Raw genomic sequence first — 16,166 nt, 5'->3', positions numbered from 1 at the left:
TGAAACATAGGAAAACACTTCATTTCAGATTTTACTTACTTCCAAGTTTAATAGTTGATTTTAAATATAAATCTCTCTTTTTCAGTCTTTAAAAACTATTAGCTTGCAATATCTATTCTAAATCAATGTCATATCTAATCACAAATTTTGTATCAGTAAATTTTGTGCAAATGTAACTTTACCTTTATTGGAATTTTCGTCTTTTATTGTAGTTGTTTTGTTTTGTCAGTACTTGCTAACAGCTCTGATTTTTCTTTTGCTTTGCCACTGTTTGGCCCTAAATCTTTTCCATTAATAGTTCTGGGTATTCCTTAACTAGGAATTCTTAGATTGTCCAAATGCTGTTCATTTAACCTACTTTTTGCCCAGTGTAGAAAGACATCTCCTACAGCCACTCTTCTGAACGCCATCTGAATTGTAAGCATCCCTATGCCTCTCACCACTGCGTTGTTAATTTGGACACGCAGACGTTATCAGCACGGGTCAAATCCTAGTAAAGATAATTCCACCAGACATCCACAACCTATCAACACACTAGAATGCCGCTTATAAAATTTATTTTGAAAACTCACATTCTTGGCACTTCTACTTCTGGCAAAGGTAGAGTAACAGGGACCAGACTTACCTTCCCACCTGAAACAACCAAAATAACTGGACAAAATATAAGAAAGAACTGTTTTCAAGACACTGGACATCAAGCAACAAAGAACAGAGATCTCTGGGAGATGGGAAACAAGATGAGTCCTACAAATACCCCAGTTTACTGTTTTGAGTTTCCAGGCCACAGGAGAAGGAACCTGGGTGGGGCTGATAGTCTGAGGAGAGCATCTATATTAAAAAAGAAAGTTTCATAATAGTGACTTCAGATTCCAGGATACTAGGAAAAGAAGGGCAAATTAAATCCAAAGCAGAAGACATTAAATAATAAAGATCAGAGCCAAAATCAATGAAAGGGAAAAAAGAAAATTATAGGGAACAAGAAAAGCAAAAATGATTGTTTGAAAATAATAAAAGCAATAAACCACTTGCCAAAGTGATCAGGAAAAAAGAAAATCTGTCTCAATTTACCAATACCAGTAAGGAGAGAAACGAGAATCTCTACAGATTCTACAGGCATTAAAAAGATTAAAGGAAATACTAGTAACAACTTTATGCCAATAAATTCAACAAGGGAAATGATATGGACAAATTCCTAGAAGACACAAACTCAAGGAGAACCTAATTAGTTTTATAGCTATTAAATAAACTGAAATTTTCATTAAAATCTCCTCCCCACCACCACCAAAACAAACAAACAAACAAACAAACAAACAAACAAACAAACAAAAAACAAAAACAAAATAACCTTCAGGTCTAGGTGGCTTCACTGTTGAGTTCTACAAAACGTTTAAGGAAAAAATACTATTCAAGACAAACTCTTCCAGAAAGTTGAAGAAAAGCCAATTATTTATCAATTCATTCCATGGGGCCAGCATAACCCTAATATATATATTAAAAAAAAAAAAGACATTACAAGAAAACTACAGACCAATATATTTCATGAACCCAGATGCAAAATTTCTTTTTTTCAACGTTTATTTACTTTTGGGACAGAGAGAGACAGAGCATGAACGGGGGAGGGGCAGAGAGAGAGGGAGACACAGAATTGGAAACAGGCTCCAGGCTCCGAGCCATCAGCCCAGAGCCCCACGCGAGGCTCGAACTCTCGGACCGCGAGATCGTGACCTGGCTGAAGTCGGACGCTTAACCGACTGCGCCACCCAGGCGCCCCCAGATGCAAAATTTCTAAACAAAATATTAGCAAATTAACTCCAACAATACATGAAAAGGATAATACATCATGAACAATTGGGGTTTATCATTTGAAAATCAAAGCAATTTATCATATTGCCAAATTAAAAAAGAAAAACACCACATGATCATCTCAATAGATACAGAAAAAGCATTTGACAAAAGTCAACATCTATTCCTGATTTAAAAAACAAAAACAAAAAACCCCAACTCTCAGCAAACTAGGAACAAAAGGAAACATCTTCAACAGCATTTACCAAAACAAAACAAAACAAAAACAAAACAACCCTACTACTAATTACAGACTTAACAGTGAAAATGAAATACTTTTTCACTAATATCAGAAATAACAGAGATGTTCACTCTCACCACTTCTATTCAACATTGTATTGACAGTTAATAGCCAGTGCAATAAGGCCAAAACAAAAGAAAACAAACAAACAAAAAAAAATCAAACACAAAAAAACAAAACCAGAATGAATAAATGGCATCCAGATTGAAAACAAAGAAATAAAATGGTCTTTAGTTGCAGATGACATGATTGCCTATTTAGAAAAGCCAATGAAAAATACATAAAAGCTATTAGAATTAAAAGATGAGTTTAATAAGGCTGCCAGATACAAATTCAATACACAAAAAACAACAGTATTTCTATACACTATTGCAACAATTGTTTAAAATGCCCAAGATTTGGTTTTTATTCAGAATGGTGAGGCTGATAGATCAGGAGATAACTGTCACTGAAAAGTTATTTTGTTACTCACATTTCCCAACAGGAGAGGCAAACTATGTCACTCAGAGCCACATGGGGAAGCATCTGGGTCAGTCAGGATGCAGACAGAGCGAGAGGAAAGGATGGGCCAGAACTTCTGTGGTGTTTCACAGAAAAGAATGGGAAAGGCAGGGTAGGTGAGCTCAGCAAGTTTAAGATTAGAGTTTGAATAATTCTGTCAGGCTCTGGGTTATACCAGTGATCGCTGGTTGTCTGGTACCTGGCCCTGGAAGAATTTAGGACAGGAGAATAGTGGTCCTGACTGCAGAAGCCTGATAAGAGGAAGCAGATGCGGGTATGGACTTGAGATTGGTTGGTCTGCATATCAAAGGTGTGCTTGCAGGCAATTTTCTTGCTATCTCTAGGAAATAGCTAACCCTGAGTGGAAGCAGTCCCACTCCAGGTCTGCAAGGGGCTTAAGACATCAATGTATTATAAAATACAGAAAGTAAAAAACATAATTAATACATATGAGCAATTAGAAATTGAAATTTTTAAAATACCATTTGAAAGAGCATCTAAAAATGTGGAACAGAGGAAAATCTGTCAAAAGATGCCTAAGACAACACGTCACTGAAAGAAATTTAAGAAGACCTAAATAAAATAAATGGAGAGATTCACTTTGTTCATGGGGCAGAACACTCAATATTAAGATATCAGATGTTAACTCTTACCAAATTCATTTATCAACAGATTGAACACAATTCTCATCAAAATCAGAGGCTTTTTTTAAAGAAATTGACAAGCTGATTCTAAAATTCATATGGAAATGCAAATGACCTGAAATAGACAGAACTTTTAATTAGAACAATTATGTAATACTACATAATTTCAACTTAATATAAAGCTACTATAATTAAGACAGTATGGTAGTGTGGTAACAGCATCAAGATAAACAGATCAATGAACCAGAAAAAAGAGTCTAGAAACAGTTCTATTTATATATGGACAAAGATGCAAAGACAATGCATTGAAAAAAGGGCAAAACAATCAGATATCTATATGCAATATATATACATGCACACATATATATGTATACGATAAACCATATATAAAAACTCAAAATGTATCATGTACATAAAGATAAAACCTAAAACTATAAAAGTGATAGAAGATAAAGAGAAAAAATCTTTGTGACCTTGGGTTAGGCAATGATTTCTAAGATAAGACACTGCAACCCCAATCTATAAAAGAACTGGTAAATTGGGCTTCTTCAAAATTTAAGTCATTTTCTCTTTGAAAGACACTGTTAAAGAGAATGAAAAGCCAAGCCACAGACAGAAAATATTTGCAGATCTTATATAATAAAAGACTTGTATCTAAACTATGTATTTTTAAAAACACTCAAAACTCAGTAAAGGGAAAGATTCTGGGAAGATGGTGGAGTAGAAAGCATCAGGAATCTGTCTCCCAACCTAGACAGCAATTTCATTGGCATGATCTGTTTGATGTGACTGTTTTATAACTCTGGAGTCTATTAAGGCTTGCAACTTCCAGAGTTCCAGAGACTTGGATGGTAAATTTTGGATAAATTCAGCTCTTAGCAAAATAGCAGCTATGCATCCTACCCATGAGGTGGGCAGCTGTGCACACGTTCCTGGAGCAACTTACAAACAGCTTGCAGAAGCTAGGCTGGGCAAAAAAGACCCTGTCCTCCAAACATCAGAGAAAAGAGATCCTGTCCTACAAATATCAGGATTTGTGTGCTAATAGCTGATTGCTGCTTCTGATCACAGAAGAGCAGAGGCCAGTGGACATCTGGTTATTGCATCTGTTATTGCATCTTTCCCCATTGTTGTAAGCCTCTCCCCAACAAGTGACTTCCAGAGTTTTAAACAACAGTACCCTTTCCCCTCCCTGCCTGCATTTCATTTTTCACTCTTCTCCTTTCAGGAGACAGACATTAAAGACTAAGACATTCAAAGACAATTACATAAATCAGGAAAATTAGGATTCTAAATGCCCAGGGTAAGGCTTAGCAAAAACCCTAAGATGACCTTAAATTTATACTCTAGTCTGATCCTTGGCATAGAGAAAGCTTACAACAATAAATAACAACATCAACAACAAGTAAATAACAACAAAACAACACAAAAAAAGAGCAAACCTTGGGGAAGGAGAAAAACATGATTTCCAGAATCACCACATTATTAGGTCAAATGTTCAATGTTCAACCAAAAAAAAAAAAAATCACAAAGCATACAAATAAACAGGAAAGTATGGGACAGTCAAAGGAAAAAAATACATCAACAGAAACTTTCCCTGAAAAAGACCTGACGGCGCATACACTAGACAATGATTTTAAAACAATTGTCTTAAAGATGCTCAAAGAACTAAAGGAAGATGTAGAGAAAGTCAAGAATGTGATGTGTGAACAAAATGGAAATATCAATGAAGAGAGAGAAAACCTAAAAGGAAACCAAGAAGAAATGCTGGGGCTGAAAAGTGCGATAACTGAAATGAAAAATTCACGAGAGGGATTCAAAGGCAGATGTGAACAGGCAGAAGAAAAATCAATGAACCTGAAGATAAGAAAATGAAAATTATTGAGTCTGAGGAACAGAGAGAAAAGATTGAAAAAAAGAGAACAGAGCCTAAGGGACCTGTGGGATACCAACAAGAGAACCAACATACACATTGTGGGAGTCCCAGAAAGAGAAGAGAAAGGGAGAGAGAGAATATTTGAAGAAATAATAGCTGAAAAATTCCCCAATTTGATGAAAGACATGAGTATAAACATCCAAGAAGTTCAACAAAATCCAGATAAGATAAACTCAGAGAACCACATCAAAACACATTTTAATCAAACTTTCAAAAGACAAAGAGAAAATTTTGAAAGCAGCAAGAGGGAAGTAAATTGTCACATACAAGGGAGCCACAATAAGATAATAAACAGACTTCTCATCATAAACTTTGGAAGCCAGAAGACAATGAGCTAATATATTCAAAGTGCTAAAAGAAAAAATTGTCAACTAAGAATCTTATATCCAGCAAAAGTGTCCTTCCAAAGTGAGGGAGAAATTAAGATAATCCCAGATAAACAAAAGTTGAGGCATTTATGACCACTAGAGCTACCTTACAAGAAATGCTCAAGGGTGGGTACCTCAGTGGCTCAGTTAAGTTAAGCATCTGACTTCGGCTCAGGTCATGATCTCATGGTTCCTGAGTGTAAGCCCTGCATCAGGCTTTTTGCTGACAGTGCAGGGCCTGCTTGGGATTCTCTCTCTCTCCCTCCTTCTTTGCCCCTCCCCACTTTATGCTTTCTCTCTCAAAATAAACTTAAAAAAAAAGAAAAAGAAATGCTCAAGGGAGTCCTACAAGATTAAATGAAAGGACAGTAGGCAGTAATTTGAAGTTATATGAAGAAATAAAGATCTCAATAAAGGTAAACACATGGGTAATTATAAAAGTTAATATGTAATAATGGTGTGTAATTGCACTTTCTGTTTTCTACATGATTTAACAGATTAGTACATTCAAAGAAAAAATTATTAGTATAAAAGTTAATATTATTGTATTACTGTAACTTTGGTTTATACCCCCAAATTTTGTTTACTACATAATTTAAGAGAGTAATGCATTTTCAATAATTATGAGTTTATGCCCCTCTCCCCAACTCACACACTGCCCTCTCTGCCCCTCTCCCCAACTCACACACTCTCTCTTATCAAAATAAAATAAAAAACTTTTTAAAAAAATGTGTTTAGGGACACCTGTGTGGTTCAGTTGGTTGAGCACCTAACTCTTGATTTCAGCTCAGGTCATGATCTCACAGCCATGGGATGGAGCCCTGTGTCAGGCTTTGCACTGACAGCATGAAACCTGCTTAGGATTCTCTCTCTCTCTCTTGCTCTCTCTGTCTCCCTGCTCTCAAAATAAATACACATTTAAAAAAATGTATGATCCAACAATATGCTGTCTTACAAGAGACTCAAGATTCAAAGACACACAGGGGTTAAAAGTGAAAAGACAGAAAACAGATATTCCACACAAACAGTAACCAAAAGACAATAGGTACAGTTATACTAATCTCAGACAAAATGGACTTTAAATCAGAAGTGGTTACAAGAGACAAGGAAGGGCTTTATATACGAAAAAAGATTCATCACAGCAAGAAGATATAAAAATTATAAATATTACACACTTAATTACAGGCAACCAAAATATATGAAGCAAAAACTGACAGAAATTGAAGGAAAAAATAGTTGGAGACTTTAATACCCCATTCATGATAGTGGCTAGAACAACCAGACTAAAGATAAATAAGGAAATAGACACTTAACACAATAAACCACCTAGATACATCAGACATGTACATGCTACACAACAACAGAATACACATGGGACATTTTCCAGGATTGACATATGTTAGGCCACAAATCAAAGCCTCAATAAATTTAAAAAGATAGATATCTTACAAAGTATCTTCTCTGAATACAATGGGATGAAATTAGAAATCCACAACAAAAGGAAAACCGGAAAATTCACAAAATTATGGAAATTAAACACTACACTTATAAACAACCAAGCCATGGGCACCTGGGTAGCTCAGTCGGTTGAGCATCTGACTTCGGCTCAGGTCATTATCTCATAGTTTGTGGGTTCAAGCCCCACATTGGGTTCTGTGCTGACAGCTCAGAGCCCAGAGCCTGCTTCCAATTCTGTGTCTCCCTCTCTCTCTGTTCCTCCCCTGCTCACACTCTATCTCTTTCTCTCTCAAAAATAAACATTAAAAAAAAATTTTTTAAACACATAAACAACCAATGGATCAAAGAAAAAAAATCACACAGTAAGTTAGAAAAAATAACAACAAATGGAAACAAACACATAACATTACAAAACTTATGGGACACAGAGAAAGTTATACATATATGAAACCACTTGATATATGTTATGATGCATCAGTCAAGAATGGGTTGCTAGACAATGGTATTAAGAAAACTGGCTTGCTACATGGAGAAAAACACTTGAAATGAAGGTAGAATCCAAATGAATTAAAGTACTAAAAGTGAAGGGTAAAAGGATAAAGCTAATATGGAAGAAAATGTAGAGAATATCCTAGTGATCTTCTTCAGTATGACTTAAAAAACACAAACAATAAAGTAAAAATTGATGAATTCTGAATTAAAATTAAGGCCTTTTGTTCAACAAAGAACACCACAGAAAAGTCAACAAATGGGTGAGAGACTAGAAGACATCTGCCATGTCCAAGTAAAGAATAATACCTCAAGAGTATACACAGAACCGGTGCAAATTAATGCTAGAAAGACAACAAACCCAACTTTTAAGCACTTTTTTTTTTTTTAAGAGGGAGAGAGGGGCGCCTGGGTGGCTCAGTCGGTTAAGCATCCGACTTCGGCTCAGGTCATGATCTCGAGGTTTGTGAGTTCGAGCCCCACGTCGGGCTCTGTGCTGCCAGCTCGGAGCCTGGAGCCTGCTTTGGATTCTGTGTCTCCCTCTCTCTCTGCCCCTCCCCTGCTCACACTCTGACTCTCTCTGACTTTCAATAATAAATAAATATTTTTTAAAAAATTTTTTTAAAAAGAGGGAGAGAGAGAATTTACACATGAAGCGGGGGAGGGGCAGAATATGTCGTGACATCAGGAAGTTGGAGGTTCTCTGGAGGGTCAGAAAAGCAGAATGTGGTAGATAATTTGGGATTCTATTCTGCCATCAGAAGCAGTGAAATGGATGTACACACAGCAATAGGAAGAGATCCTGAACAAGAGTACTGAGTTAATGTTGAGAAATAGAACAAGATCTGCAACATACTCATACTGAGGGAAATTAAACTCACACATGATAGTGCTATATATTTTATAGGAATATACATATATCCAAGGACAAATAGCAACACTCAGCATAACTTGCCTATAGGGACTGAGGATGAGGGAGAAAACAAGCATGAAAATTAGGGCTTGAAGACGAATCAAATTAAAAAACAAAAACAAAAACAAGAAAACCTTGTAATGAATCCATCCTGAAAATGACGCGTCATCAACTGAGTAGGATTAACTCAACTCTCTACATGTGAGGTCCACGAAAAGAAAAAGGGATAATTGTAAAACCTGTGTAACACCTTGCGTGCTGAAAGGACCACATCAAATTATGTATGCAACATGCACGACAGCACTACATGAGCCTGTGACGTGTTACCCAAATAGAAGTTACTACTAGATACGAGAAGGGCTGTCTTCCTCTGTGTGATAGAAGTGATGTTCAGAGAGGTTAAGTGGCTTGTCCAAGGACACCTACCCCACCGGAGGCAGCACTAAAAGAGGCATCCTTAATACTGCTCTTCCTCTCACATCGCATTTACAACTCACTCACGAGGCATGGCAGCTCAGCCTTCAAAACACACCCCAAACTGGCCTGCTTCTGATCACGCTACTACTGCTTCCACTCCTTTTTTTTTTCAAGTTTATTTATTTATTTATTTATTTATTTATTTATTTATTGAGAGAGAGAGAGAGAGAGAGAGAGAGAGGAGCAGAGAGAAAGGGAGAGGAAGAATTCCCAGCAGGCTTTGCATCACCAGTGCAGAAGCCGATGCGGGGCTCGAACTCACGAACCGTGCGATCATGCCCTGAGCAGAAGTCCGACCCTTAACCTGCTGAGCCACCCAGGTGCCCCTGCTTCCACTCTAAAGTCACCACCGCCTTTTTCCTGAACTATTCAACAGTCTCCTAACTGGGCCCACTGCTTCCACTGTTCCCCCTCTGCAATGCATTTTCTGCCAGCGGCCGGAATCATCTACAAAGTCTGTCTGCTCTTCCTTGCTTTCAACTCTCCAGGGGCTTCCTGTGAAAACCATCACACTGGCAAATAAAGCCCTACACCATCTGGCCCCTGTTTATCCCTCCAACCATTTTCTGCTATGCCTCTAGCCTCTATCCTTGCTCACTGCCCTCCAGCCAACTGGTCTCTATGTTTTTCCTTGTCTAATCCCAGCATATTCCTGTCTTTGCATTCCCTGATCCCTCTGGCTGGAATGGTCCTTTTTCCCATATTCACACTGCTAGCTTCCTCTCTTCATTCAGATGTCATTCATTTAAATGTCACTTGTCTTCTCTCAAATTCTTTCTAAATACACTGGCATTCTCTACCCTCCCATCTTTCTTTATTTTCCTTCCCGGAACTTATTACCTGACATCGTTATCTACTTATTTGTTGATTTATTTGAATCTCCTCCACTAGTACACAAATTCTTCAACCACCTTAGTCACCACTGTACCTGCAGAGCCCAGACAGTGATCAGCACATAGAAGACACATGGAAGTATTTCTCGACCACAACAATTAAACAAACTCTGGTCTGACCACCTAGCTCGTGTTCTTTCCATCACATCATGCTGCTTCCTGGGGAAAAAGGTAAATGTATACACAATTTGTCATTTCTGCCCTAACAGGTTAAAATGTCATGTCTTATATACTTTGTTAGCCTTACCAGGCCTGGCATGTAGTAAATGCTATGTAAATATGATGAAATGAAAGTGTGAAAAGCAACCATAGGAAAAGAAATAAGAAAAAAAGAAAAGGGAGTTGGTGGTGAGGAGAAACTCTGCTTCAGAGGCACCTGGGTGGCTCAGTCAGTTAAGCATCCGACTTTGGCTTGGGTCATGATATCGTGGGTTCGTGGGTTCAAGCCCCGCGTCAGGCTCTGTGCTGACAGCTCCGAGCCTAGAGGCTGCTTCATATTGTGTCTCCCTCTCTCTCTGCCCCTCGCCTACTCACATTCTATCTAATTCTCTTTCAAAAATAAATAAAAAACATTTTTAAAAAATTTAAAAAATAAATAAGTAATTTGTATTCTATAGCGCCACAGACCATTTGGGGGTCAATCCATCTTATACTTCCTATATGCCTATCTGCCCACGTTAGGAGTTTTGAAAGAGATAAAAATTAACCAAATGTTAAGTACTGACTTCAAGGAGCTAACATCTATGTAACTATCAAAATACAAATGGTAACATACACTTATTAAAGAGGTATAATTAAAGAGCTAAAGGATTTCAAGGTGAGAATTACTTCTAGTTGTGGAAATTCCTTCTTTGTAGGAAGAACCTACAAAAAGAGGTGGCAGTTAACAGGGTTAAACTAAATATTGATAGACGAATAGAGGTTGGATGATGGCCTATGAAGCCCTGAAAGACAAGAACTATATTTTATTCATCTCGATGTTCTTAAAGCCTCCCAAAATGTCTAGACCCTAACGACATTCAATAAATCTTTAACAAACTTGGGAGGAACACGGCATTCCAGGCAGAAGGAAGAGCATCAATAAGATATACACAAGAGAATGCAGGACACGGCGAGCAAAAATAAAGAGTGAGGACTGGCTAATAAAAAGGGTTCGTGAAAGGGAATGGCAAGAACCAAAGTGGGAAAAGTAAGTTAGGGCCAGACACGGAGCACCACAAATGACAGAGTTAAGAGGTTTATGCTTTATTATGCAGGCCAGGAAGAGACCATCGAAAACTTTTACACAGGAGAAGGTTGATCTGAGGAGTCTAGCAAGAATCCTCTGCTTGAAAAAAAATAAATAAATCTGTCACCAATGCATCCATACCATTCAAATTCTCCACTAGAAATTATTTTCTTTTAAGGCATAGCCTCTCTAGGAATCTTCTTAGTATCCAAGTTTTCCTGAGAGGTAATAAAAAAGGCTGTTGTCATTCATTTACACTTTAGTGTAAACTGGATGATCAATTCACCTTCTCCTGGCTAGAGTTAAGTACACAGAGCCATTGGGGAAGTAAGAATTTTGACTGCAGATGGATGTATAACTTTTTGAACTCTGAGACACCACCTTGGAAAGACAGAGTCTGGGGTGCAAAAAGAAAAAAAAAAGAGGTTAACGAATTAATATTTTTGATTAAGAGCCAATTCTGTTTCTTCCAAAAGCAGACCCTAGTAAGGATAAATAAAAGATATTAAATCTCCTATGGTAGGAAGTATTCAATTGATGACCCAGAAGGTAAGAAATAAGGAGAAATATGATCAACCAAACATGTTTGAGGGAAAGGAAAAAAAAAGTTTTGTGAACTTTAGACACGACACACGAAGTTCTTGGAGTTTTCCTCAAAAGTGGCAACTAAAGACTTTACCTAAATCACACTCAACCACTTCAAGAACTGTGACAGGCAATCAATAATCAATAATACAAGGAATATGATGGTGCAAGAAGAAATTGTTTTTTAAGGTTGAAAATCCACCCAAATGATGTTATGTACCAAAAATGATAATCAGGATAACCATGTGACAACCCTGGAAATTCCACCCAGATTTAACGGAAATCAGGCATCTCGTTTGAATGGTTTTCTGCTTTCTAAAATTCCTATCCTCAATCTAGGCCAGAGAGGGCTCATTTTGCTGGCGGGTTAGGCGATGGGGCGCAAGGAAAACACTGAATCGCGTGGCCTCAGACGTCCACCTAAGGACCCCCAAGCTCCCTACGGGAAGGGGGTGGGATGGGCACTCACCGCTTGTCGATGGCGTCGATGTTTGAATGGAGAAGCCACAGCTCCTCGGTGTTGTCCTGCCGAGAAGACAGGATCAGGTGGTGACCAGTCAGACACAAGGTCCCTTCGACGGCGGGATAAAAAGGCCGGTGCAGCACCACATTGTCCACCCGCGGTGTCTTAATCAGCTCCGCAAACTCCATGTTGCCCCGCGGCCGGAGCCACGGGACTGCAGAGTCCCGGAGGTCCGAGGCGGTTACACCGCCGCAGGGCTGGGGACCAGACTGACCCGGCTCGGGGCAGGCCGGAGGGGCGGGGACGGGGCGGGGAGGCCGGGCCCCGCCCCAGGCTAGGGTGGGCGCGGCGAGGCCTGTGGCCACCGTCACTGGCCGCGGGAAGACAGGGGCTGGGGCTGGGCCAGGCCCGGGCGTCTTTCTCGTGCTCCCGGTGCCCCAGGTCCAGGTCTCGGGCCGAGAGAACGCTCCGCGACAGGCCCAGCAAGCCTCTGCCGCCACCTGGGGACCCGGCCTCAGGTGGGCAGGCTGGAGGGAGAAGGAGGAGGCCGCTTTAGGGTCAGTTTCCGAGACCGAGCTGCTTGGGACTCCTGGCGGAAGTAGCTGCTCGGAGCCGGAGCCTAGGGCAACTCTGGGCGGAAGCGGTGGAGCTCGAAACTCGAAAGGCAGGGAAGTCAGAGCCGGAAGTCGGTCCCCTCCCCAGGTCGGAAGAGAATGTTTCCGGAAACAAGGACCCGAAGGTTTGTGTTCCTACCAGGAAAAAGAGCCTTTCTGCCTTCACGCCCACCGCCGTCCCTCTCACTCCTTCCAAATATTTATCAGAAAAGCCCAGGGAAGAAGGGACGACGAGAAGAGGTCCTTGCCTGCCTCCCCGCACTTTAGTAGTCCCTGCAAGGGCTCGTCACAACGTGGGGCTGACGTAAAGTGTGAGGATTTTCTTCCATTCTCCGTGAGATGGCAAGTGTGCGATCGAATCAGTGATTGTGACCGTAGAGAAACCGCAGGTGTAAGGGAGGAACCCAGGGCCGGCACCGCAGACTCCCAGAGAGCGCCGCGCCAAGGTTCTGTGACCTTGAACGAGAGTAAGAAAAAGCATGCAAATACCTATGAGAGGGACCTAGGTAGAAATAACACACAATGCGCAGAAGAGGAAAAATTTAATCCTATCCTGTGAGGAAGCTCAAATGACTTGCTAAATCTTAGTCTGTAGCGGAGACTGGACTTCCATCTAGATCTGTGAAATCAAGGTACCTGGGGCGGGGGGCGGGGAGGACATTGGTCACCACCACATAGCCACCCCATTAAATACAGTGCCACTGAACTACTCCCAGATACCTAAATTATATCAGAAATTAACTCAAATAAATTATTCTTGCTTAGTGCCCCCTTCTTTAAACTATTTTCATAACTTCATTAACCTTTGAAATCCTCACCATCTAGTACCTAAGGACAACGGATAGGCTAAAGTCTCACAGCAATCAAAGTCAAAATGAATTGTCTGAAATCTCACCTGATATATATAAATAAATAAATAAATAGAGAGAGAAATAAATAAAATCTCACCCCATCACCCAACAGTGTCCCTGCTTCTGGCCTTGCCCCCCAACAGTGTCCCTGCTTCTGGCCTTGCCCTTCCTAAAATGTTCCTTTATTAAAACAAACACTTTATAAGATTGTTACAGCTGAGAGTCCAGTTTTATTTGTCTCCAAACGGAAAAAAAAAAAAAAAAAAAAAAGGAACCAACAGAAAAGAGAAAATGAGGGAACTGGTTTATAAAGCTATTTTTTGAATTGGAATTTTTATCATCCTTCCACTTTGTGATTCATTATAACAATTCAGAATTTACTTCCAGAATGAGGAATCAGGGAAAGTTTTATGGAGAAGATATCATTTGAAACAATGACCTTGAAGGATGAGTAAGATTTACACTCTGAATGGAATGTAGCCAAGATGTCTGTCTTGTCTTAAGTTAATGATGTCTGCTTAAGGTAGGGAAAAATTCTTCCAAAATTCTGTGACCTTTTCTTTTAGTTTAACTGAAAAAAAAAAAAAAGCCTATGAAAAAAAACCAGTGTGTCATTACATTTTAGAATGTTTAATATTCCATAAAGGCATAAACTCTTTGCCCACAAGAGAAAATTGTCAGTATCATGTTGGATTGCTATAATGGAACACCGGAAACTTAAAAAATTACACCTACTCTTGGTTGAAACTCAAAGCATAGAAAGCCCCTGAGATCTGCAGAAAACAAATATTCAATAGCAAAGAATATAGCCGAGACGGAGCGCCATTTGTGAACTTAGTAAGTACCTGAACAGTAGGTGGCAGTCGAGCTCAACAGTAATAGGACAGGCTTCCATTCTATTACACTAAATTCGAGGAGGCTGGAGTCAAAACAAACAGCCTGGTTGTAAGGGTCTCAGATGATTCTGATAAACAAAAGAAGATGATGGCATTCATAATGCATGTAAAACACTCAACACCTTACAGATGTTATTACTTTTATTATTATTTTGTGAGATAATAAATGGCATTAATGTGTAATCATCTTGTATTCTATCAAATAGTCACCTAGCATGTATTATTAGGTGCCTACTGGGTCATCAGCACTTGCCCTCAAAAAGTAACAGCTAATGTGGGAAGGCCAACACACCCTACACAACTAATAAACAAAAACTAAGAGAGTAAGTACGGAAATTTTGAAGTACAGGTTTACTTTCCCGGCTCTCTGTTTCTCTACCAGGCCTTGAGTAGTTAGTAGAAATGGAGCGTTTGAAAGTAGTTTGAAGAAAGCCGATCTACAGTTGCCAAAAGTAGCAGGAGCACTTAAGATAGAGAAGACACTGCCTGTATGTGCCATTGATGAGCAGTTTTTCTCCATGTGCTTGACTGTAGCAGGCAGCTGAGTCAAACTTGACCACCTTGTGCCTATCTTCCTTGTGTTCTCCCTCCCTTCATCCCATAAGCAAATCGATCACCAAATTGTGATCAAATAACTCTTGAAATCCCCCACCTCTCTCCATCGCCAAGGCTGATGCCACCACCATCTCTCACAGTACTTAAGGAGAAAGCCTCTTAGTTGGTCTCATTTCTTCCAACAGGGTTTCCCTCAAGACTATTTTTCCATTTGGTAGCTAAAGCCCTTTTTATGTTCTAAATTTCTTTTTTCTTTTCTTGTAGGGCCTTTTGTGATCTAGCCCCTTAGGCAGTGACCAGCATCACAGATCTCATCGTTCCTATTCTCTCTACCTGGCACAACAGTTCCCAAACCCCATTCCCAGCAGTTTGCACACCAGCTATCCTTAAATAGCTGACAGTTTCCTCTTGAGGTTTTGCACCCAGTTCAAACCTTGCTCTGGTGGGGAAGTGTAGGACAGGGACCAGCATCATTAGCATTCCCTGGGAACGTTATTAGAAATATTTCACTCCAGGGGCACCTGGGTGGTCAGTCAGTTAAGCATCTGATTCTTGATTTCAGCTCAGGTCATGATCCCATGGTTTCATTAGTTTGAGCCCCACATCAGGTTCTGTGCTGACAGCACGGGGCCTACTTGGGATTCTCTGTCTCCCTCTCTCTCTGCTCCTCCCCAACTCACACTCTCTCTGTCTCTCTCTCAAAAAAAAGAAAGAAAAAAAAAAAAGGAATGTTTCACTCCAGAGCTACTGAGTCAGAATCTGCACTTAAAGAAGATGCCTAGATGATTTTTATGAACATCAAAGTTTGAGAAAGCACTGATTTAAAGAATCTGGGTGTTCTTTCTGCCTAGTATACATTCACCTCACCCCCAATACCTTGTACCTTGGCCTGCTAATTCCTGTCATCCTTCAGATCTCCTCTCAGCTGTCACTGCCTCTAGGAAGCCTCTCCTGATTTCACACCCACCAAAGCCCCCAAAGCTATGGGCTCCACTTTATGTAGGCTCCACAGCATTATGTAATGGTAACAATAGTTCACACTGTGTTCCAGACGTTGTGCTAAATGCTTTGCATGTATTGGCTCATGTAGTCCTTGCACAATTTTCTGAGATTAGTTTGTATTCTCCTTTTACCAATGAGGAAACTGAGCCACAGTGATCTTAATAAGTTTTCCCAGGACAGATAGAAATAAGTGGTGGAAAGAGGAGTCAG

The 16,166-nt window shown here is 39.8% G+C and overlaps 1 protein-coding gene across 2 annotated transcripts in view; it reads right to left on the bottom strand.

Moving 5' to 3' along the window:
• MTMR9 (myotubularin related protein 9) overlaps positions 1-12,408 on the bottom strand; it is a 54,302-nt gene extending 41,894 nt beyond the window's left edge. For both annotated transcript variants that reach the window (XM_043565184.1, XM_043565191.1), the window contains exon 1: positions 12,045-12,408. In XM_043565184.1, coding sequence (XP_043421119.1) covers positions 12,045-12,226 — 182 coding nt within the window. In that variant the 5' untranslated portion in view covers positions 12,227-12,408. The remainder of the gene's footprint in view (positions 1-12,044) is intronic.
• Between the last annotated feature and the right edge of the window lie 3,758 nt (positions 12,409-16,166).

The sequence above is a fragment of the Prionailurus bengalensis genome, chromosome B1 (assembly GCF_016509475.1).
Source record: "Prionailurus bengalensis isolate Pbe53 chromosome B1, Fcat_Pben_1.1_paternal_pri, whole genome shotgun sequence".
Taxonomy (NCBI): domain Eukaryota; kingdom Metazoa; phylum Chordata; class Mammalia; order Carnivora; family Felidae; genus Prionailurus; species Prionailurus bengalensis.
This window is presented reverse-complemented; position numbering and strand designations above follow the sequence as displayed.